Source organism: Ictalurus furcatus, chromosome 14, assembly GCF_023375685.1.
Source record: "Ictalurus furcatus strain D&B chromosome 14, Billie_1.0, whole genome shotgun sequence".
Taxonomy (NCBI): Eukaryota; Metazoa; Chordata; class Actinopteri; order Siluriformes; family Ictaluridae; genus Ictalurus; species Ictalurus furcatus.
Window position 1 is genome coordinate 26,211,794 of NC_071268.1, and position 22,678 is coordinate 26,234,471.

General features: G+C 41.3%; 1 protein-coding gene across 2 annotated transcripts; it reads left to right on the forward strand.

Annotated features, from left to right (window-relative positions):
• The first annotated feature begins 4,701 nt into the window (after window positions 1-4,701).
• Window positions 4,702-22,619, forward strand: rmnd5b (required for meiotic nuclear division 5 homolog B). 2 transcript variants are annotated; one of them, XM_053641625.1, is made up of 10 exons: window positions 4,702-5,039; window positions 11,121-11,307; window positions 11,894-12,036; window positions 12,684-12,821; window positions 12,922-13,022; window positions 13,131-13,297; window positions 13,984-14,149; window positions 16,417-16,519; window positions 18,577-18,731; window positions 18,956-22,619. In XM_053641625.1, the coding sequence occupies exons 2-10, from the start codon at window positions 11,169-11,171 to the stop codon at window positions 19,017-19,019; spliced, it is 1,176 nt and encodes a 391-aa protein (XP_053497600.1). In that variant the 5' UTR covers window positions 4,702-5,039; window positions 11,121-11,168; the 3' UTR covers window positions 19,020-22,619. The 2 variants fall into 2 exon arrangements, with proteins under 2 accessions (XP_053497600.1, XP_053497599.1); XM_053641624.1 differs by having other exon boundaries at window positions 4,702-5,035.
• The last annotated feature ends 59 nt before the right edge of the window (window positions 22,620-22,678 follow it).

A 22,678-nucleotide genomic window follows, 5' to 3' on the forward strand; every position in this document is an offset into this window, starting at 1 on the left:
ATATATATTAAAAAAAAAGCTTTTGGCAATCACAAGCCCTAAAACAAATTGTGATCAAGAGTTTTAAGTGCAGCAAGTGCATCCCCAGCCATGACGCTCAAATCAGTGTTTAAGAGCCGGAGTTGGTAGAGAACGTCCTTCTGGGTTGGAGACGACTAAAACTACGGTTTCACTTCGAGCTTTTTACGACGACATTCCAGGCATCGAGATGTGATTTCTGTGCCGCGCGAACGTTTCACGCCTCGACCCGGTCAGGATCCGTGAAAGCATTTCAAGAGCGGACAGACTTTTATCCGCAATGCTACTCTTCAGTTCTACTCTTCCGATCTGCAGTTCTTATTTTCATATGGTTCTGTTCGTTTCTTTCATTTCTCAGTAATCGTGTTCTACTCGTCACACCGAATTCATTCTCAAGCCTGCAGTGAAAACATTTCAAAAATGATTCTTTTTTTTTTTTCTTCTAAAAAAAAAAAGGGTTTCGCAAGAACGACCCGTGCCGAACTCCGGTCACGGACCGTACAAACCCACACATGTGGGGAAAAATAATAATAATAATAATAATAATAATTCAGTTAACGTGTGAGTTAAGAATGAAAAGGTCTTTTTAAAACACTGTAAAAAAAAATAAAAATTATTTGGTGGATGTTTTTTTTTTTTTTCTTTAAAGTACCCTTGTGCTTCCTCCTCTGCAGGGTACGCTCTGTTTCTGATTCTTCTAGAGTTGTCTTTGCATATACAATGGACTTTGAGAGGTTTTTTTTTTTTTTTTTTTTTTTAAAGACTTTAATGCAGAAATTTGGACCTAAAAAAACCACAACAACAACGTCCAGCCGGCTCACTTTTTTATAAAACGTTTCCACACCGGTGCTTAGTTTCGATTGTTTCCTCATGTCCAGAGTTCAGAATATTTTTCCATTAGTGTCTGTTCCGTCACATGGTTTCCGTAACCAGGCCGACGTGGTTCTCATCGTGAGATGGATTAGATGATTAGACGGTGATTTACGCTCTCGGTAGACGCTCGAAGGAAAGTAAGCGCGAGTTTAAAAAAAAAAAAATGGAAACACATCTAAAAAGTTGAAACGCCGACCTCGCCGACACGATGAAAGCCGACGAGGAAATTTAGCAGTTAGCATTGGATCGAACATTAGTGGAGACTTTGAGAACGGCGTAGTGGTGCACCCACTAGACGATGACAGCTTTGTGCCTTTTTTTTTTTTTTCTTTGTTTTTTTCTTTGTTTTTTTTTTTACCTCAGAAGGCGTTCCTGAAGGGTCTACATCAATTCCTCGTGGACGTTCTGAATCTCCACCAAACTTTAAACCATTCAGAAAAAAGTCATCAAGTGTGTGGTTTGTATACTGGAGATGTGATTTTATTTTTTATTCGAGCCAACAGAATGAAAATACGTTACAGAATCTGAAAATCCCGACTAGTGAGTTACCCAACGAAAGCGAGAGACTGCTGTTCCAAATGAAGGACACTCTTTTTTTATTATTATTATTATTATTATTATTATTATTGTTTGAACAATGTTTTGGCCTTACAATCATTCTCTTTTGATATCCACTGAATGTTAAAGTTCCTGCCCCACTTGTTTTTGTCCTTTTTTTTTTGTTGTAATCTTTACAGCAGCCATCTTTCATGTCGAAACAAAAAAGCATGTTTGTGTTCCTTTAGTCTCTTCATATTTATGGACTTTGTAGAATCAGTTCTCACTGTTTTACACTTTTGTTGTACATTTCGGTGTGTGTGTGTGTGTGTGAGTGTGTGTGCCTGCACACGTGTGCGTGCGTGTGTGTGTGTGTTTTGTATGGCGTGTTAGTTGCCCAATCCGAGTGTGCTTTGGTGCTGCAAAGAAGACGAAACACACACCGGTTTGGTCTGGGGAAAGTGGGGCAAAGTCGTTGCTGCCATGTTAGAATCGTCTTCAACTGTACTGTACTCCTTTGTGTATATGAAAATATTATAAGTAAAGTTTTACAGTAGAGACTTGCTTCTTTCCGTCAGTCGAAATGGACTCTTTTATGGAAACAGCACCGTTGTTTTTTTCTTTTTAAAATCCATATTAGAGGTGGAGCGATAGTGATTGTTACCGATAGCGATAACTAAGTGGGGCGGTACGTACCTGCCGATAACCGTAGTAGTTTTTATCACTCGGTTCCGAATGAAAGCGTAACGGAATTTACTATGAAAATGTACTGTACTTTAAAAAATGAAATAAGTATATAAATATTAATATATATGAACTATTAATACATATTGAAGTAAATAAAAGATGTACATCAAAACTGAACCGGAAAGTAACTCTCCAGGTAACGAATGAAAACAGAGACGTCCAAAATGAACAAAAAAACACTTCAAATAACACAATAAAATGAGTCAGTGATAGTTTCTATTTCGCCTCTAGAGGCCGCTCTCGTACCGTATAATAATGACAGCGGACCCTTTCTCGAAAAACTTATCGGTGTGGATCTCTGCCGATAACCGATCGATCGGTCGACCTCTACTCCACATGACATACTGTACCAAAATGAAGGACTTTTGCTTGCGGTGGATCCGGAGACAATCCATAGGAACGCTGGGTCCGAGGTGGGACACTTGGGATGGGACACCAGTACAACAGAGGGCAACACACACACACACACACACACACACACACACACATACTCATTCACATTTTTGGACAAAGTAGCGTAGACAACAGTCCACCTGCCTGCGTGGGGTTGTTTTTTTTTTTGGACAGTGGAAGGAAACTGGAGTTGACATGGATTATACATGCTGTAAAATATCAATGAATGAATTTGTATTGTCATTTAGATTCATGATCTGAATCACACACACACACACACACACACTTTATCTTTGGCAGTAGGTGATCATTGATGGGTTCTTGAGCAAAATCAGTGGTTCACACAGTTCCTATAATTGCATAAGTTTTGTTTTATAATGAAATTATATATATATATATATATATATATATATATATATATATATATATATATATATATATACCAAACAAGAAGGAAGCTGTTATAGAAAAACTATTTCAGACATTTGACCTTGCTGTGACTTTGAATCGGTTCATCTGCTGGTTACGATCATAACTTCGTATCAGTCTTATAAACATTCAGCCGATCATTCTGGAGATATCGCACTATCATATACAGATAGACGGACAAACCCGAAAACATGACACGTCCACCACCTGGTGAAAATAACCAATACCTAATTAAAACTAATAAAAATACAGAACTGGGCGATAGGACAAAAATATCATATCATGATACTTGAGGAAATTTTCTACGCTACACGATGCGTATCACGATATATAATTTAGCTAACAAGCTGTCTGCACAACAGTAGTAAAATAAACAAAAACCCATGAAACCGAATTTGATCGTACTTTTCTTTAATGCCTACAAAGACCGAGAAGATTAACTTAAAAAAGATTACGTCAAAATCGACGGCATCCGTTCAGTACCATTTCATTTATGAGGATTAAAAACGTCAACGATAAATCACCATACCAACGATATCTCCGAGAAGTGTATCGCGTAATCAGTGATCACGATACCGGTATTATATCGATATATATCGCCCGGCCCTACTGAAATAGTATAAAGGGTGGGGAAAAGTCAACTCTGAAATTATTGGCACCCTTCCCTAAAATGAGTGAAAACGAATGATGATTATGATTTTCTACCATTCCCTAATCTGACTGTTGATGACCTTTTCGTAACAGCAGCTCTGACAGTAGTGCAGCTAATCACAGGTTTATATTAGTGCGCTCGTTTTAATACATTATAGTTTCTATAGTAATGGATCATTCACAGGGACGTGTATGGCAGATGCTCCACATAACTACTAGTAAACAGATTTAAAAAAAAAAAAAAGATTGTTGATAATCATAAGCTTTCTGTAACTAACTTGGTTCACAGCATAACATGTAACTCAAAATGGATAAAAATTATGACAGGTAGTCATCTCTAAATAAATACATTTCTTTAAATAAAGAAAAAAAAAAGGACTTGTTGGCAAATAATGAATCAATTTCTTTAACCCCTGCTGAAGAAAAAAGCAATAGACACCATCAAAGAAATTCTAATGGTTTCCACTACACATACCATTACAAACCATCAGCTAACCCTTAAAACCGTTACCATTATTGGTTCTTAATGGTATCCACTGGACATAACATGCCACAAATAGAAGGCAACAAATTACCAGTAGAAACCCACAGGGACCATTACAGTATCCATTACAATTCCCATCACAACCATTACAAATGATATGAGGGTTTCTACAGTTTAAAAAAAAAAAAAAAGCATGTATGTAAGTCTAAACAGATAAAAATGGTAAAAGGTAGTCATCTTTAAATAAAAGATTGTTGGAAAATGATGAATAAATGAATAAATTCTTTTAACCCCTGCTGAAAATAAACCCCCAATAGAAACCATCAGAGAAATTCTAATGGTTTCCACTACAAATACCATTACAAACCATCAGCTAACCATTATAACCATTACCATTATTGGTATCCACTGGACATAACATGCCACCAATAGAAGGCAATAAATTACTACTAGAGACCCACAGGGACCATTAGAGTTTCCATTACAATTCCCATTACAACCTTTACAAATTCTAGCATGTATGTAGCTCTAAACGGATAAAAATGATAGCAAGTAGTTCTTAAATGAAGGGGAAAAAAACGTATTTGTTGGTAAACGAGGGATAAATTACTGTAATAGTACATACAGAGTGTTTTATTCGTTATTCAGTGCAGAATCACACCGCTGTTTCATCCTCCTGCTCAGTAGAAGGCACTAAGTCTAGTAAACTCACTGAAATGACTGGCTGAAGTTCAAATAGAGTCCTGCTTCCTACATGTCCGCACTCGGTCTGCGTTAGGACGTGTTAGCTCGTGCACCCTACCTAGTGCACTTGGTGTGTGAATTGGGATGCAGTCCGAATAGAAAAGGAGCTTCCTGTTTCCAGGGACGTCTGCTGGAGGAGTGCTGCTGCTACAACAACAGGCGAGTACGTTTTGTTTTATTTATTTTATTTTTTTAATTTTTACACGTATTTACGACAAATAAGTAATGCGTGTTTGTTTAACAATACAGTGGAATTCTGTGGATATATTTTATAGCCGTTGTCAGTGTGTAATCTTTTTTTAATAACCTATTTTTTTTCTTAAAGTCCTTTAACCACCGAGCTGTTGTTTGTCCTGATTAGCCTGCTAGCATAGCTCACTGCTCCTCTGTTTGTTTTGGTCTCTCTATCTCTATATCGCTTTCTTTTTAAATTACAGTATTGTAATTCACAAATGATTCATCATATATTTGCTATCATTATTAATGTTTCCCCCATGGCTGTAAATGGGAGAAGTCTGGGTGTAATTAGCTGATCTCTAAAAGGAAAAAAGGAAAAAAAAAAAAAAGCTGGCGTCTGTTTATTTATTTCAGACTCAGTTCAGCTCGGTGTAAACAACGACAGTTGCACTGTATTGCACAAATAATACAGTTTTAACCTATTAAAATTAACATCAAGGGTAATTAAAACGCCACCATAGTGCGACTTCTGAATAAAAAAAAAAGGTGATAATTATAATAATAAAATGAATGTGAGTTTACACTGTTGAGAGATTCCTTAAAGAAATCAATAGACAAAAATGATGACACAGACAGATAGGGTGCCCATACTTGTAGAGCTCATTAGAGTGATAGATGGGTATATGGATGGGTAGGTATGTGGGAGGATATATGGATAGGTAGATGGATGAATATATGGATAGATGGATGGATGGATGGATGGGTAGAGGGTTGGGTAGATATGAGGATTGATGGATGGGTAGGTATGTGGGAGGATAGATGGTAGGTATGTTGGTGGATATGTAGATGGATGGATGGATAGATGGTAGGTATGTTGGTGGATATGTAGATGGATGGATGGATGGATGGATGGGTATGTAGATGAATGAATATATGGATAGATGGGTAGATGGATGGATGAATAGTTGGTAGATATGTGGATGGATGGGTAGGTATGTGGGAGGATAGATGGGTAGGTATGTGGGTGGGTAGATGGGTTGGTATGTGGGTGGGTAGATGGGTAGGTATGTTGGTGGATATATGGATTGATGGATGGGTAGGTATGTGGGAGGATAGATGGATAGATGGTAGGTATGTTGGTGGATATGTAGATGGATGGATGGATGGATAGATGGTAGGTATGTTGGTGGATATGTAGATGGATGGATGGATGGATGGATGGGTATGTAGATGAATGAATATATGGATAGATGGGTAGATGGATGGATGAATAGTTGGTAGATATGTGGATGGATGGGTAGGTATGTGGGAGGATAGATGGGTAGGTATGTGGGTGGGTGGATGGGTAGGTATGTGGGTGGGTAGATGGGTAGGTATGTTGGTGGATATATGGATAGATGGATGGATATGTAGATGGATGGATGAATATATGGATAGATAGATGAATAGATGGATGGATGGTTGGTAGATATGTGGATGGATGGATGGATGGGTAAGTATGTTGGTGGATATATGGATAGATGGATGGATATGTAGCTGGATGAATATATGGATATGTAGATGGATGAATATATGGATAGATAGATGGATGGATGGGTGGTTGGTAGATATATGGATGGATGGGTAGGTATGTGGGTGGATAGATGGATAGATGGGTATGTAGATGGATGAATATATGGATGGATGGATGGTTGGTAGATATGTGGATGGATGGATGGGTAGGTATGTGGGAGGATAGATGGGTAGGTATGTGGGAGGATAGATGGGTAGGTATGTGGGTGGGTGGATGGGTAGGTATGTGGGTGGGTAGATGGGTAGGTATGTTGGTGGATATATGGATAGATGGATGGATATGTAGCTGGATGAATATATGGATATGTAGATGGATGAATATATGGATAGATAGATGGATGGATGGGTGGTTGGTAGATATATGGATGGATGGGTAGGTATGTGGGTGGATAGATGGATAGATGGGTATGTAGATGGATGAATATATGGATGGATGGATGGTTGGTAGATATGTGGATGGATGGATGGGTAGGTATGTGGGAGGATAGATGGGTAGGTATGTGGGAGGATAGATGGGTAGGTATGTGGGTGGGTGGATGGGTAGGTATGTGGGTGGGTAGATGGGTAGGTATGTTGGTGGATATATGGATAGATGGATGGATATGTAGATGGATGAATATATGGATAGATAGATGAATAGATGGATGGATGGTTGGTAGATATGTGGATGGATGGATGGATGGATGGGTAAGTATGTGGGAGGATAGATGGGTAGGTATGTGGGTGGGTGGATGGGTAGGTATGTGGGTGGGTAGATGGGTAGGTATGTTGGTGGATATATGGATAGATGGATGGATATGTAGATGGATGAATATATGGATAGATAGATGAATAGATGGATGGATGGTTGGTAGATATGTGGATGGATGGATGGATGGATGGGTAAGTATGTTGGTGGATATATGGATAGATGGATGGATATGTAGCTGGATGAATATATGGATATGTAGATGGATGAATATATGGATAGATAGATGGATGGATGGGTGGTTGGTAGATATATGGATGGATGGGTAGGTATGTGGGTGGATAGATGGATAGATGGGTATGTAGATGGATGAATATATGGATGGATGGATGGTTGGTAGATATGTGGATGGATGGATGGGTAGGTATGTGGGAGGATAGATGGGTAGGTATGTGGGAGGATAGATGGGTAGGTATGTGGGTGGATGGATGGATATGTAGATGGATGGATATGTAGCTGGATTAATATATGGATATGTAGATGGATGAATATATGGATAGATAGATGGATGGATGGGTGGTTGGTAGATATATGGATGGATGGGTAGGTATGTGGGTGGATAGATGGATAGATGGGTATGTAGATGGATGAATATATGGATGGATGGATGGTTGGTAGATATGTGGATGGATGGATATGTAGATGGATGAATATATGGATGGATATGTAGATGGATGAATATATGGATAGATGAATGGATGGATGGATGGTTGGTAGATATGTGGATGGATGGATGGGTAAGTATGTTGGTGGATATATGGATAGATGGATGGATATGTAGATGGATGAATATATGGATGGTAGATGGATGGATATGTAGATGGATGGATGGATGGTTGGTAGATATGTGGATGGATGGATGGGTAAGTATGTTGGTGGATATATGGATAGATGGATGGATATGTAGATGGATGAATATATGGATGGTAGATGGATGGATATGTAGATGGATGAATATATGGATGGATGGGTAGATGGATGGGTATGTAGATGGATGAATATATGGATGGATGGTTGGTAGATATGTGGATGGATGGATGGGTAGGTATGTGGGAGGATAGATGGGTAGGTATGTGGGAGGATAGATGGGTAGGTATGTGGGTGGATAGATGGATGGATATGTAGATGGATGAATATATGGATAGATGGATGGATGGTTGGTAGATATGTGGATGGATGGATATGTGGATGGATGAATATATGGATGGATATGTAGATGGATGAATATATGGATGGATGAATGGATGGATGGATGGTTGGTAGATATGTGGATGGATGGATGGGTAAGTATGTTGGTGGATATATGGATAGATGGATGAATATATGGATGGATATGTAGATGGATGGATAGATGGATGGATGGTTGGTAGATATGGATGGATGGGTAGGTATGTGGGATGGATGGATGGGTAGGTATGTGGGTGGATGGATGGATGGGTAGGTAGGTATGTGGGAGGATATATGGGTGTGTGGGTGGGTGGGTAGGTAGGTATGTTGGTGGATATATGGATAGATGGATGAATATATGGATGGATATGTAGATGGATGGATGGATAGATGGATGGATGGTTGGTAGATATGGATGGATGGGTAGGTATGTGGGTGGATAGATGGGTAGGTATGTGGGTGGATATATGGATAGATGGATGGATGGGTAGATGGATGGATATGTAGATGGATGGATAGATAGATAGATAGATAGATAGATAGATAGATGGATGGATGGTTGGTAGATATACGGATGGATGGGCAGGTATGTGGGTGGATGGATGGGTAGGTAGGTATGTGGGAGGATATATGGGTGGATGGATGGGTAGGTAGGTATGTGGGAGGATATATGGATGGATGGATGGGTAGGTATGTGGGAGGATATATGGGTGTGTGGGTGGGTAGGTAGGTATGTTGGTGGATATATGGATAGATAGATGAATATATGGATGGATATGTAGATGGATGGATGGATGGATAGATGGATGGATGGTTGGTAGATATGGATGGATGGGTAGGTATGTGGGTGGATAGATGGGTAGGTATGTGGGTGGATATATGGATAGATGGATGGATGGGTAGATGGATGGATATGTAGATGGATGGATAGATAGATAGATAGATAGATGGATGGATGGTTGGTAGATATACGGATGGATGGGCAGGTATGTGGGTGGATGGATGGGTAGGTAGGTATGTGGGAGGATATATGGGTGGATGGATGGGTAGGTAGGTATGTGGGAGGATATATGGATGGATGGATGGATGGGTAGGTATGTGGGAGGATATATGGGTGTGTGGGTGGGTAGGTAGGTATGTTGGTGGATATATGGATAGATGGATGAATATGTAGATGGATGAATATATGGATGGATGGGTAGATGGATGGATATGTAGATGGATTGATAGATAGATGGTTGGTAGATATATGGATGGATGGGTAGGTATGTGGGAGGATATATGGATGGATGGATGGGTAGGTATATGGGAGGATGTATGGATAGATGGATGGATGGGTAGGTATGTGGGAGGATATATGGATAGATGGATGGTTGGTAGATATGTGGGTGGATAGATGGGTAGGTATGTGGGTGGATAGATGGATGGATGGGTAGGTATGTGGGTGGATGGATGGATGGGTAGGTAGGTATGTGGGAGGATATATGGGTGTATGGATGGGTAGGTAGGTATGTGGGAGGATATATGGATGGATGGATGGATGGGTAGGTATGTGGGAGGATATATGGATAGATGGATGGTTGGTAGATATGTGGGTGGATAGATGGGTAGGTATGTGGGTGGATAGATGGATGGATGGGTAGGTATGTGGGTGGATGGATGGATGGGTAGGTAGGTATGTGGGAGGATATATGGGTGTATGGATGGGTGGGTAGGTATGTGGGTGGATAGATGGATGGATGGGTAGGTATGTGGGTGGATGGATGGATGGGTAGGTAGGTATGTGGGAGGATATATGGGTGTATGGATGGGTAGGTAGGTATGTGGGAGGATATATGGATAGATGGATGGGTAGGTAGGTATGTGGGAGGATATATGGGTGTATGGATGGGTAGGTAGGTATGTGGGAGGATATATGGATAGATGGATGGATAGGTAGGTATGTGGGAGGATATATGGGTGTATGGATGGATGGGTAGGTATGTGGAAGGTTCTATAGGTAGATGGCTGAGTAGATGGATGGATGGGCAGGTATGTGGGAGGATGGGTGGATGGATGGATGGGTAGATGGATGTGTAGATGGATGAAGAAAGTCCCAGAATGCAGTTTGATGGCGAGTTACCATGGAGCCTGGGTTAGGCTAGTCTGTGAGATGACTAGTGCGATGGTATTTACGCTGGCGATGTTACCACGAAAGCATTTGAAGCTGATGTGTTCGAGTGTAGCGTGAACAGATGAGGAAGAGGTGAGAGAATGCTAGATGGACTGGAGAACTAAAGCGCTGCTGCATTGCTCTCTTTAGTTAGAGATAAAGCGTGGGCTATAAATCATAAATCCCTCTGAACATCAGGTAGTCAAACTGCATTGTGGGTAATGGAGGAAACCATTAAGTGACGTGAAAACTGAGGGAGCAAAAGAAGCTTCAGGCCTAACTAACAATAAATCGTAGAAGTCGTGATATTTCTAAAGATTAAGTTACATGTCATGAGGGTTTTTTTTTTTTTTTTTTTTTTTTTTAAATTTATTTTTTATTTCTTATAATCAGCTGATGAACTTTAAATGTATGTGTTGTACGTGTAGGTGTCGTCGCTCCTGCCGTATGTGTGATCGAGAACAAGCGACAGAGCCATGGAGCAATGTGCGTGTGTGGAGCGCGAGCTGGAGAAGGTGCTGCACAGGTTCGTGACGTACGGACACCAGTCAGAGGAACGTCTCGACGAGCTGCTGAGGAACGTCTGCGAGCTGCGCAGCCAGCTGGTCACCTTCGGTAAGCGTCGGAAGGAAGCGGGCATCACGCGCTCGCCGGCCGCTATAATAGGAACACCTGTCTGTTCACAAAACGATGCAGATACAGGTGAAGAGATTTTCAGGTAACAGGATTCTGTGGCTCAGACTCGCCCAAACTGGAAAAACGTCTGGTTATATAACTTCCAGATGGTTCACAGGTGTTGTCTCAGATTGTTTTACTGGAAAGGGTCCGAGAGAGACTGAGCGAGGTGGTGTTGGTGCGCTTATGAGTCATCTCGAAAGCAATTTGACTCTGAATCGACTCTTTTCATACATACATAAATAAATAAATAAATATTATCGCAGCTACAAACTGAGATGTTCTGGAGATGTGGACCAACAAACAATTGATATATAACTGTCTGATCTTCTACATTCTGCTAGCTTCCTTTGGTTTAGTTCTTCCGTTGCCGTGTGCCGCTTCTTGATTTTTCATTTCTACTTGTCTCCGACTCGGACGTGATCACTGGTGTAACAGTTGTGAAGGTGCTGTTGGACTGTTGGAGTGAGGTCTGGGATGTTCCCGAGCTCCTGCTGAGAGTGTTATTGTGTGTTTCTCCTCTCAGGTGTACAGGATACAGATCTATCAGTGCTTTCTCAGACCATGGCGCAGTGCTGTAAGGAGATCAAGGAGACGGTGCAGATGCTCGCGTCTCGACACAAGGACATCCACGGCAGCGTGTCCAAAGTGGGCAAAGCCATCGACAGAGTCAGTCTCTCCTCCATCATCACTCCGTTATCTCTTTCTTATAGAGTCTGCCTTTCTTTTTCTTACTTAGAAACACCTTCTTTCCTTTCTTTCTTATAATTTCTTTTTCTTATAATTCCTTTCCTTCTTCTGTGTAATTCCTTTCTTTTTTTTTTTTTCTTATTCCTTGCCTTGTTTGTTCGTTTCTATTTTATTTTTCTTAAAATTAATTCCTTTCTTTTTTCTAATTCCTTTCTTTCTGTCTTTCTTGTTCTGTTTTCTTTCTCATTCTCTCCGAATAACAGAGTCTTCGGTCACACTGTAGTTAAGACATGTAGATCCTCTGAGCCCTTAGTCTTGAGGTGAATGTTCCAGGGCTGTACAGGACCTGCGTATCATATCGTATCGTTCACTACGAGGCTCTGGAGGTCTGTGTGTTGAACAGTACATTCAACAGGCTGCGTAATAAAGTGGACTGTTTATTATCAAATTCCGCTTACCGTGCATGCAGGTGTGAGAATAAACATTTCATCAAGCCCAGATCTGGTCTCCTGGAAAAAGTAGCTTTCTCTTTCCCTTAAATCAGGAGACGGGAGATGCAGGGATTTTAAAAAAAATAAACGCGTCACGTGTTTAAATGTCGCGTAACGAGGCTTTACGCTCTGCAGAACTTCGACGCGGAGGTGAGCGCCGTAGTAGCCGAGACGGTGTGGGACTCGTCTGAGAAGCAGAGGAACCTGAGTGAGACCATCGTGGAGCACCTGTACCGACAGGGCATGCTGAGCGTCGCCGAAGACCTCTGTCAGGTACAGCTTTTCTCTCGGGTTTCAAAGCGCCGCATGAGGATTACAGCTGCCGTGACGTAATAATTGTGAAAAGTACTTTATTCGCCTCTGTCCGTGGCAGGAGTCGGGCGTGGTCATCGACATGAGCATGAAGCAGCCGTTTCTGGAGCTCAATCGCATTCTAGAGGCTTTACGGATGCAGGACCTCCGACCGGCGCTAGAGTGAGTGTAGAGCTCGTGAGCTCCTCGGGACTTTTCTGTGATGATACGAGGACACCTACTGAACAAATGACGGTAATAAATCCACTGTGTGTGTTGTGTCTCTGCCAGATGGGCTGTGACGAACAGACAGAGGCTTCTGGATCTGAACAGCAGTCTGGAGTTCAAGCTGCACCGGCTCTACTTCATCAGCCTGCTGAACGGAGGTGTGGAGAACCAGCTGGAGGCTCTGCACTACGCTCGCCACTTCCAACCGTTCGCCGCCCAGCATCAGAGAGGTGAGCCACGGAGCGGTAAAGATCACACTGCAAAAAATAACATCTCGGCACCTGAAAATATCCCGACTGTAGTCAGTTATATAATATTTCTAATTATAAACTCACAGTGAACCAAATATGATTATTAAACCTGTTTCTAGATGTTTTTTACTAAACAAAAAAAAAAAAGAGCTGGAGTGTTATTCCATGAACTTATCCATGAACGACACGTCACGCATTTTAACGGTTTATGGTTAGACCACTTCAACATTTGTTTTACTTTGTTGGAATGTCTGCCGTACGAGTCCCTGTGTATGAGCTGTTACTATAGAAACAATATCGTATTAGATAATATAATATATTAACGTAAACCTGCCGTTGATGTTACAGCCAGAGGACGCACTGCGGCTTCCCTGGTTGCAACACCTTTTCCGTTTGTGTTGATTCTTTGCGCTGATTCCCCCAGGAGTCACGATTTTGTTCTCTTGAACACACGGGATGGAAACGGTGCTTTATTTGCAGATGTTTTATGCGACGTTCAAAGTTAAATTCGCAGCTTGGAGGGAAACATAGCTACTGCTGCGTATTTACTTGAAAGAGAGGGTCGGCTTCGCCTCGCCCCGCCCCCGATCATGTTTATCGCTTTAACCCACTGATCTTGTTCTCTGTGTGGTTTACTGTCTGGTTCATCTGTTGTTGGTGTGTAGATATCCAGGTGTTAATGGGCAGCCTGGTTTACCTGCGGAACGGCATCGAGAACTCTCCGTACCGCGGTCTGCTCGAGACCAACCAGTGGGCCGAGATCTGCAACATCTTCACCCGGGACGCCTGCGCCCTGCTCGGCCTGTCCGTAGAGTCTCCGCTCAGCGTCAGGTCAGACATGCCGTCCTGTCACGTGCTCTCCATCTCTACGCTCTCCTTTACGGCCGGATGATGTGACCGAAATATCGTATCGCGTAAAGATGTAAAGACGTTTCCGTGATGCACGATACAGGTTTACTAACAAAAGCTGCCAGGAAAGCAGTAGTAACCAAAACTAAAGCAGGGGTCCAGAGCGGAATGCGGCTGTATCCGTCACTCCTCCGCTCACATACCTGTGGGATCTCTCACTTGTACACAGAGAAATCCCTGATATCTGGTGGAATTTTAGCAGAAAAGATACTCTGTGCACGTCAGGCTTTATCATGGAGTACTCTTTCATTTTGACGTTGATGTTAATCAGTCCTTCCAGGATTTTGCCACGGCCGAAATTAAAGCTAAATTGCGCAAACGCTGTAATATTTGAAATTTTAAAAAAAATTTAGTTACCGCAGATTTGGGCCAAGATGAGTCATGTGACTTCATCACAACGCGCGTTCAGCTGAAGTCCTCTTCGATTCACATGAGTACAGCTAAAAGGTCTCGTTTACCAACAAACATCGCCGCGAAAGACGAAGAGTTTTCCGCAAAAACACACTCCAAGTTGCGTCTAACGTTTTGACAAAAGCTGCAGCAAATTCGAGCATTTTTGGCCGCAACAATCTAAAAAAAACCAAAACTCTGAAATCTTGTACGGACTTAATTTGGCAGATGAGCTTGACTTGACGAGCATCCGGTATGGGTGTAACTTCGTTTTTAAAAAGTAAAAACAATGACGAGAGAAATCGAGGATGCACGATGCCACTTTTTCTTTATTGATACCCATTCTAAAACCTCGCGCATCAGCCGATCTCCATCTAACCATCCGATAACTTTATTCTTTCAAAACCACTAACGTTCGACAAATTTATTATTATTTTTATTAATCCGAAGCACTTTATATACACAGGAAAAACGTATAGTTGTAATGTAACTTGTAACAGAAGTGACCCTTTATTCCCCTCGGAAATCTAATCCACCATCTGTCTTTGACTGGTATCATCACACTTCCACTTTTCATTTGTTAAACACGTCCAGCACTCCGAGATCGGATTATTCATGAATGGAAATCTTTGATGGTTCGGTTATTGTGATTTTTCTATTCCTTGCGTTGTGACTTTTCTGGAAGCTCGTCAGAAGGAAAAAACGAACCGAGGAGCTGAATAAGTCGAGCAGGTATTAAAGCGCGCTGTGTTCCCATATGACCCAGTTTCACAATTGTAGGTTTCTGTACATGAACAAAATCCAGATTGAACCTTGCTCATACTGTTCGTTTATATTTGAACGGATGTTAGGGTTGGGATATTTTTTATTATACATTTTATTTATTTTTTAATTTATTTAAATAGATGAGATTTTTTTTTATTACAGTCTGAGGGGTCCAGTGATATTTTTAGTAAGGTCGTGGATTTTTAACAGACTACACTGGTAAAGAATCGTCACCTTATTTTTGTTTTGAATAATACATTTCTTTCTTTATTTTTTTATACGTCCGCAAAATATTAAATATAGAGGTAAGGCACAGAAATATGCAACGCGAAGTGAACACGCCAGGCCTGCGTATGCCCCGCCCCCTTCCCCCAGTAACCTAATAACGCTCGTCTGTCACACATTTCTTAAAGAGGTGGGGGGGGGGACACTTATTTCACTTTGATCCATCTTGAACATGGTTTTAAACTGGATATAAAGGAAGTTTCTTTTCCTGACCTTTTTTTTTTTTTTTTTGGGCAAATGACCCCAGGTTAATTTTTACTTTTCTGTGACCCCAACCCCTCAACAGCCTGCATTTATTTATTTATTTATTTATTTATTTATTTATTTATTTATTATTTATGTTCCTGTTTGATGAAATGCCGCTCAATCCGTCTTCAGTAAACGATCCTGCATATTTTTTCGTGTCGGTTTTCTTGCTTTCTGCTCCACGGAGTCCGAGTCACTCAGATGTTTTTTGATAAGATATCAGAAGTAGACGGACAAAAACCGCACACGTGCACTATTCGTTTAAATGTGTCGCGACTCAGTGGGACTCATTGTAACATTTCAGAACAGTAACACACAGAATGTGGCTTCATAATTGGAGTAATATTAATAATAATGATTTGTAAAATAAAAGAACAAAACAAAAGAGGAGACCGAGATTCTATGAGGGTCACGACCCCTTTTTGGCAGCTCTTGTTCTGTTTGTTTTTGATTAGCTTAGAGAACTGCTATTATAATCGGTGTGTTTTTGTTTGTTTGTTCAGTTTTGCATCAGGTTGCATGGCCCTGCCTGTGTTGATGAACATTAAGCAGGTCATCGAGCAGCGGCAGTGTAGCGGCGTCTGGACGCACAAGGACGAGCTGCCTGTGAGTCTGTCTCTCTGTCTCTCTCATACACACACATGCATCTGACAAGCAACCTTTTCACAATCTTGTATGATTTCACATTTTTCTTGTATCTTTTTTTATTTTTATTTATTTATTTATTTATTTATTTATCTGTACTTCACTTCAGTTTTAACCCTTATGATATAATCTGCTCGGTCCTTCTCTTGGTTCAAGCTTGTGTAAGCTTCACCCTCAACAAAACTGTCAAAAAGATGCTTGTGCTGTTGTTTAGTTCTGTGTGAGTTTTCCCGCAGGTTCTGAGTCTCTGGCAGGGCTGTCGGTCATTAGAATATTAAGCCACACCCACACACTGCTTGGTTTTCTTCTTAGTCTCATCAGCAAGTTGGTGTTGGTGATTAGGTTTCCTTTACAGGAGAGGTGGAGCGATAGTGGATTTTACCCATACCGATAACTAATTCCCTAATTTCTCCATTTGGGGTTTAATAAAGTATTATCTTAAGTCAGGTGGTACCTACCTGCCGATACCCGGTTAATCAAGTGATGGTTTTAAAAATTGACACTGAATGAAACCCGAACACTCGAGTAAAATACTGCTGAATTTTATTACAAAATAAACAGAACTGACTGTACCATGAAAGTGTTTTTATAAAAGCTTTTTATGAATATTAAAGTAAATAAAAGATGTACATCAAAACTGAACTAAAAAGAAACACTCCAAATAAAAATAGAGAAGTCTAAAATGAATGGGGGGGGGGGGAACCCCACATCAAATAACGCGACAAAATTAGTCAGTGATGGTTTTTATTTCGCCTCTAGGGGCCGCCATCGTACCGTAATTACAGCTCCCCCAATGGACGCGCTCCGGAACAACTATTGGTGTGGATTTTTGGCGATAACCGATCAGTCATTCGAACTCTAGTGTATAGTGCAGTAAACAAGAGACAGGAAGTATTTATGAAGTACGCCGGTATGAGTTATCTCTGAAAAATGTTCCAGATGTGCTTTTTTTTTTTTTTGCCCTCCTTCCTGCCAATAGAATCAGCACATGAGCCAATCGGTGTATGAATATAGTCTGACTGACAACTGCTCTGTGAGTTCAAGTGTTTTGAACTCTCCGATATTAACTGTAAGCCCCACCCCTTCCCATCGGACCGACTGGACACTCTGGTTTTCTGTATGGGTAAATGGTGAATGTAGAAGTTCAGTTGGCTTTATTGTAACTTCAACCATATACAGCTGGTACAGTACACCGTGAAACGAAACAACGTTCCTCCAAGACCACACAACACACTAATTACATGAGGCGACACAGAACTAAATAAAACCTACATGTTTCTACACACAGTGCACGTGCAAATGTGTGCTAACAACACAAGACAGCACAGTAACGACTAAAACAGGACAATCGGCACAGTAAGTGACAGTGTAGCGCCGAACAGTACACCGTTCTAGTGTGGAAGTGTCTGATTATACTAGTTAGTGCAAAAGAGAGGTGCCAAGAGTAACCATCATTTAAAAATGGTATAAATGTGAACATGCTATGACTTGGTCTTCTGCAGATTAGCTTGTACCATATATGGACATGGCAGTTATTGTGATAGCAGCCAGGTAAAGTGTGTAATAATGACGACAAAATACTATAATTGTTTTTTTTTTTTTTTTATAAATACAGTAGCAGCGAAAATGCAAGTGTCAATGCGGGAATGTTTTGAGTTCGTTAATGTGAATAATATCCAGCCACGTAGGTTTGATTTGAGTACAATTAGACAAGTATAAAGTTAACCATGGTTAGCTGGATTTATTTAGTAAAAAGGTAAAAGTTTGTTGACTAAATGGTAACGGCACTTGTGGATTATTTATTTATTTATTTATTATTGATTTATTTCCACACCAAAGACAAACGTTTCCAGTGTTATTTTTTTCTTTAATAGTTTGTTTTTGTTTTTTCTTCTAAATTACGTAAGTGAACAAGAGGAATTGTAAAGGACTGGGATACTGAAATGCTGGCTCGATGTGAATGCCGGTAAATTCTGGACATCTGATGTTAATATTTTCGCGTGTGTGTGTGCGTGCAGATCGAGATAGACCTAGGAAAGAAGTGCTGGTATCACTCGGTGTTTGCGTGTCCCATCCTGAGGCAGCAGACGTCGGAGAGTAACCCACCCATGAAGCTCATCTGCGGTCACGTCATCTCCAAAGACGCCCTTAACAAACTCACCAACGCTGGGAAGTAGGTGCTCGTCGTGTACAGGAACAGAAGAGCTTGCAGAATATTCAAACTTGTGATACATGCAGTCCAGAAGATATGTTTATCTCCACGATTGGAAATCCTGTCTGAATTAATGTGTATTTCTCACATCATCAGGATCGATACTTTTTCAGCAAACATGTATTTGATTTCCTTACCTGCTTGCAGTCACGCTCTGACGCCCGTGCTCGTTTTCCTCTCCGCAGGCTGAAGTGTCCGTACTGTCCGATGGAGCAGAACCCTTTGGACGCTAAACAGATTTATTTCTGACGTCCCGGAGCGGAGCAGATGAACGCGGCGAAGGCTCCTCGGAGTGGCTGAGTCGGAATGATCCACGTTCACGGCCTTCAGCGGCGGCTCGAACCGTGCAGCCGCCACAACCCCTCCCTGCCCTTCCCGAGTTTTTTAGTTGGTAAAGGCCGCGGTGGTCATGACAACACACACCTGTAGATCTGAGTCAGTTACGTGTACGTCACGAGGACCGAGCTCCACGGATCATTAGCTCATATATGATGCACTCATTTATGACTCACAGGCTTTTATAAGTATGCGTGGTTTTGTTTTTTATTTTTCCCCTCTCTCTCTCTCTCTCTCTCTCTCTCTCTCTCTCTCTCTCTCGCCATTAACGTTTTAATTTTACTTTTCAGTATGGTTTAAGAGAGCGAGGTGTATGCTTGTGAACTGGTGTGACCTTCTTACATCGTATGTTTTCACGGTTTCTTATTTACGAGATATTTAAACGACTATATTCTAGAGGCTTTCAGACAGAGGCTTTTCAGCAAGTGTATTTACAGAGACGTATTCAGCGAGGCCAGGATATGTGTTTTGGTTCACCAGGGCTTGTTGGCGAAGAGAAGACGGATCGCGGCGCTCTCCGTGATGGTTTAACGGTAAAAAGATAAATCTGATTTAGATCTGAGGGATTTCTGGTTGAAATATCAGTGCGATGAAGGAACCGTCGGAGATGCGAAGCGAGCAGATCGATCTGATGTTAACTGATTCCTCAGAGTAATAGATGTGTCTTGCTTTGTGTATATATTTAAGAAAATATTTAAAAGGGAAAAAAAAAAAAGTTACTACTGTGAACTATGACAGTTGTTTGGGTTTTTTTTTTTGTTTGTTTGTTTGTTTGTTTGTTTGTTTGTTTGTGTCCCGTCCCCCCTCCGTCCCTCACGGCTATGTTATAAAGTAACTCGGTGTAACACGGATCCCATCATCCAGCTGTGGAAAGAGACTAGCTCGTAAAGCCGTAAAGAGACGACCGTTGGACGAGTTGGTCTGCTCATTTCTTTTTTCTTTTTTTTTTCCTTTTTTAAATGCAGGGAAAAATGTCAATGTTAGCCCTCAGGGTAATCAACATAATGAAATTGCTTCCTGCTTTTGAACTGGGATTATCTGCGTGCGTGTGCGCGAACCTTAACGGAGCAATTCCGCAGAAATGACTCGTACACCACGTTCCCTTTACCGCAGATGTAATCGATCAGCCAGGACATGTTCTCACTAGAGCTCACGCGATACCAACCTCCTGTCCCCATATCAGTCCCGATACTTGAACATTTGAGTATTAGGTGATTATCTGGATTCATCCGACGTGTGATGTATGAGAGAGAGAGATATAGAGATCATTTTTGAAATTTTATTTAAAAACTAAGCTTTAAAATGTATTCGCTGAATACATGGCTGAAGTCATGACTTGCACCAAACCGCAGCTTTCACACACAACTTGCGTTATAAATATATTGGAGTATAAATTATAAAATAATAAAAAAAAAAAATCCAAACCTGACAAAATATGTAATTTGGTCTCTTTTATATGTGAACATTTCCAGTTCCACAAAAAAACCTTTTCAAATTCATTCTCTTTCACTCTGATATTACCCCCCTTCCCCCCCTTTTTTTGGGGTGGGGTCTGGGTTCAGCCCGGAACTGATCCTGGTTATCGGATCTCTCTCTCTCTCTCTCGCTCTCTCTCTCTCGCGCTCCTTTTCTCCCCTTTCTCCTTGTTTTTCTCGTTCTTCATTTTCTTCCCTTCTTTCTTTTCCTCCTTCTCCATCTCCTACTCTGACATCATCTTGTGGGCTTAACCACACCTTAAAATGAGAGACTAGCTCGTAAAGCCATAACCCCCCCCCCCCCCCCCCCCAAAAAGGTGATTTTTCACCAGATTATTAACTTTTTCTTTATTTATTTCTTCTTATTTTCTAGACGTGACGTACAGAAGAGTGTCTGCTCCCGTATGAAACACTGTAGACGTTTTCTAGATCAATAAATCTTCCAGTTTGATCTCCGGCATGAGAGACTGACTTGCTCCGCCTTTACCGATCGCTTCATCGGTCTACACAAGTCTAGTACATCGGACACCAGACATGTTCCGTTTGATCGAAAACATCTGGGGGAAAGTGTGTACGTTTCAGACTATTAAGAACCAGCCGAGCTGAACCTGATGGGTGAATTTAGGGATTTAAAAAGTGTACAGCGTTAAACTTCCTAACACGTGAGGCGAACAAACGTTTGGTCATCTCCCGCATGTCCTCCAGTTTATTTTGCTTCAGTAGACAATCAGATTCAGAATGGGACAGTCCTGATTACGGCAGAGAACAGTCACGCCAGGCAAAATCGGCCACCGGGCTGCTCAGCGTTGCGGTGTTTTACCCTGCTGGATTAAATGAAGCATCTGCTTCCCGAAACTGTTCATGAGCTGAATCAGGTGTGTGTTCTCGATGGAGAAACTGCTCAGGATCTCATGTTGAACCAGTGATTTCAAAATGTTCTTGTGAACTTAACCACACTGAAGTGTCATACACAAAACGCATCAATAAAAACCCTGGGGTTTATACCGTTTTGTGCTTCTCCAATACTCTCTCTGTAATACATTATCGGGGGGTGTGTGTAAGGACACCGTGTTGGTCACGTTGTAGGGGTACACGTAGAGCGTGAATCTCGTATTGTGCCACGTGCTGTGCGTTTTATTTCATTTCTGGCCACAGCACATACCCTATACACACCAGATGTCAAATATATACGGCCTGTGGGTTCATATTTTCTTCCTTCTCCTCCCACCCACCTTCCTGTTTCTCTTTCTCTTCCTCCTTCTTCTTCCCCAGACTTCAAATGCTCTCAGCTGCCTCCTCTTAATAAATATCTTTGCATTTATTCTTTTACAGTAATAATGCATGAAAAGTTGGTCGTACTCCCCCAGCACGATTTTTCCACGAAATCACCGAATCAGTGTAGAAACCATTCTCTAAATTAGAATTGGCTGGAGTAGGTGCCAGTCTCGGTTACTCCACTAGGGGGCGAAATATCCAGCTACTGACAATGTGCTAGTGAGGTAACTCTTAAAACTTTCCAAAAAGAACTAATTTAGTGCTTTCACAGCAATGTCGACATATAAGTTGCATATTTATACATGTATGGAAAATTTTACGCACTACAGTCAGTAACTGTTACACCTACTACATGACCTCAGCGGTCGGTGTGAATCTGATAAAGCGGCAGCTCGGTCTGCCGAACTGATCGTAACTCATATTAACCCCAACTTTAATTTAAACCTAGCCAGTGGTTCCCTTATCATGCTCATCATGATTTCGTCCACTGAGGAGAAGTTAAGATCTGATGTAACCACTCATATCATGCAGCAAAACCTCTCTCTCTCCTCTCTCTCCTCCCCTTTCCGAAGAACATTCTGGTTTGAAACACACCACCAAGGCATCAGGGAGTCCCAGCCTTCGAGCTTCATTTTGGTTTAGCAATATAACAGATCTGCGTTTCCTGCTAACTTCTATTGTAAATATCTTTCTTCTATCATCAAAGTATGTTTATTAAACCTGCATCTAAGATAAAAGCAGAATAAAAAACGTTTATACAAAGCTTCACTGTTTCATATGTCTGTAGACAAGCCTCTGTTTGCGTTTCTCCAGAGAAGTCCA

What these genes read in the sequence shown, in the direction of transcription:
- rmnd5b (XM_053641625.1), top strand. Translation starts at nt 11,169, where the DNA reads ATGGAGCAATGTGCGTGTGTGGAGCGCGAGCTGGAGAAGGTGCTGCAC. An exon ending in GACCTCCGACCGGCGCTAGA is followed by an intron (nt 13,023 to 13,130) that starts GTGAGTGTAGAG and finishes TGTCTCTGCCAG; the next exon opens with ATGGGCTGTGACGAACAGAC. An exon ending in GAGTCTCCGCTCAGCGTCAG is followed by an intron (nt 14,150 to 16,416) that starts GTCAGACATGCC and finishes TTGTTTGTTCAG; the next exon opens with TTTTGCATCAGGTTGCATGG.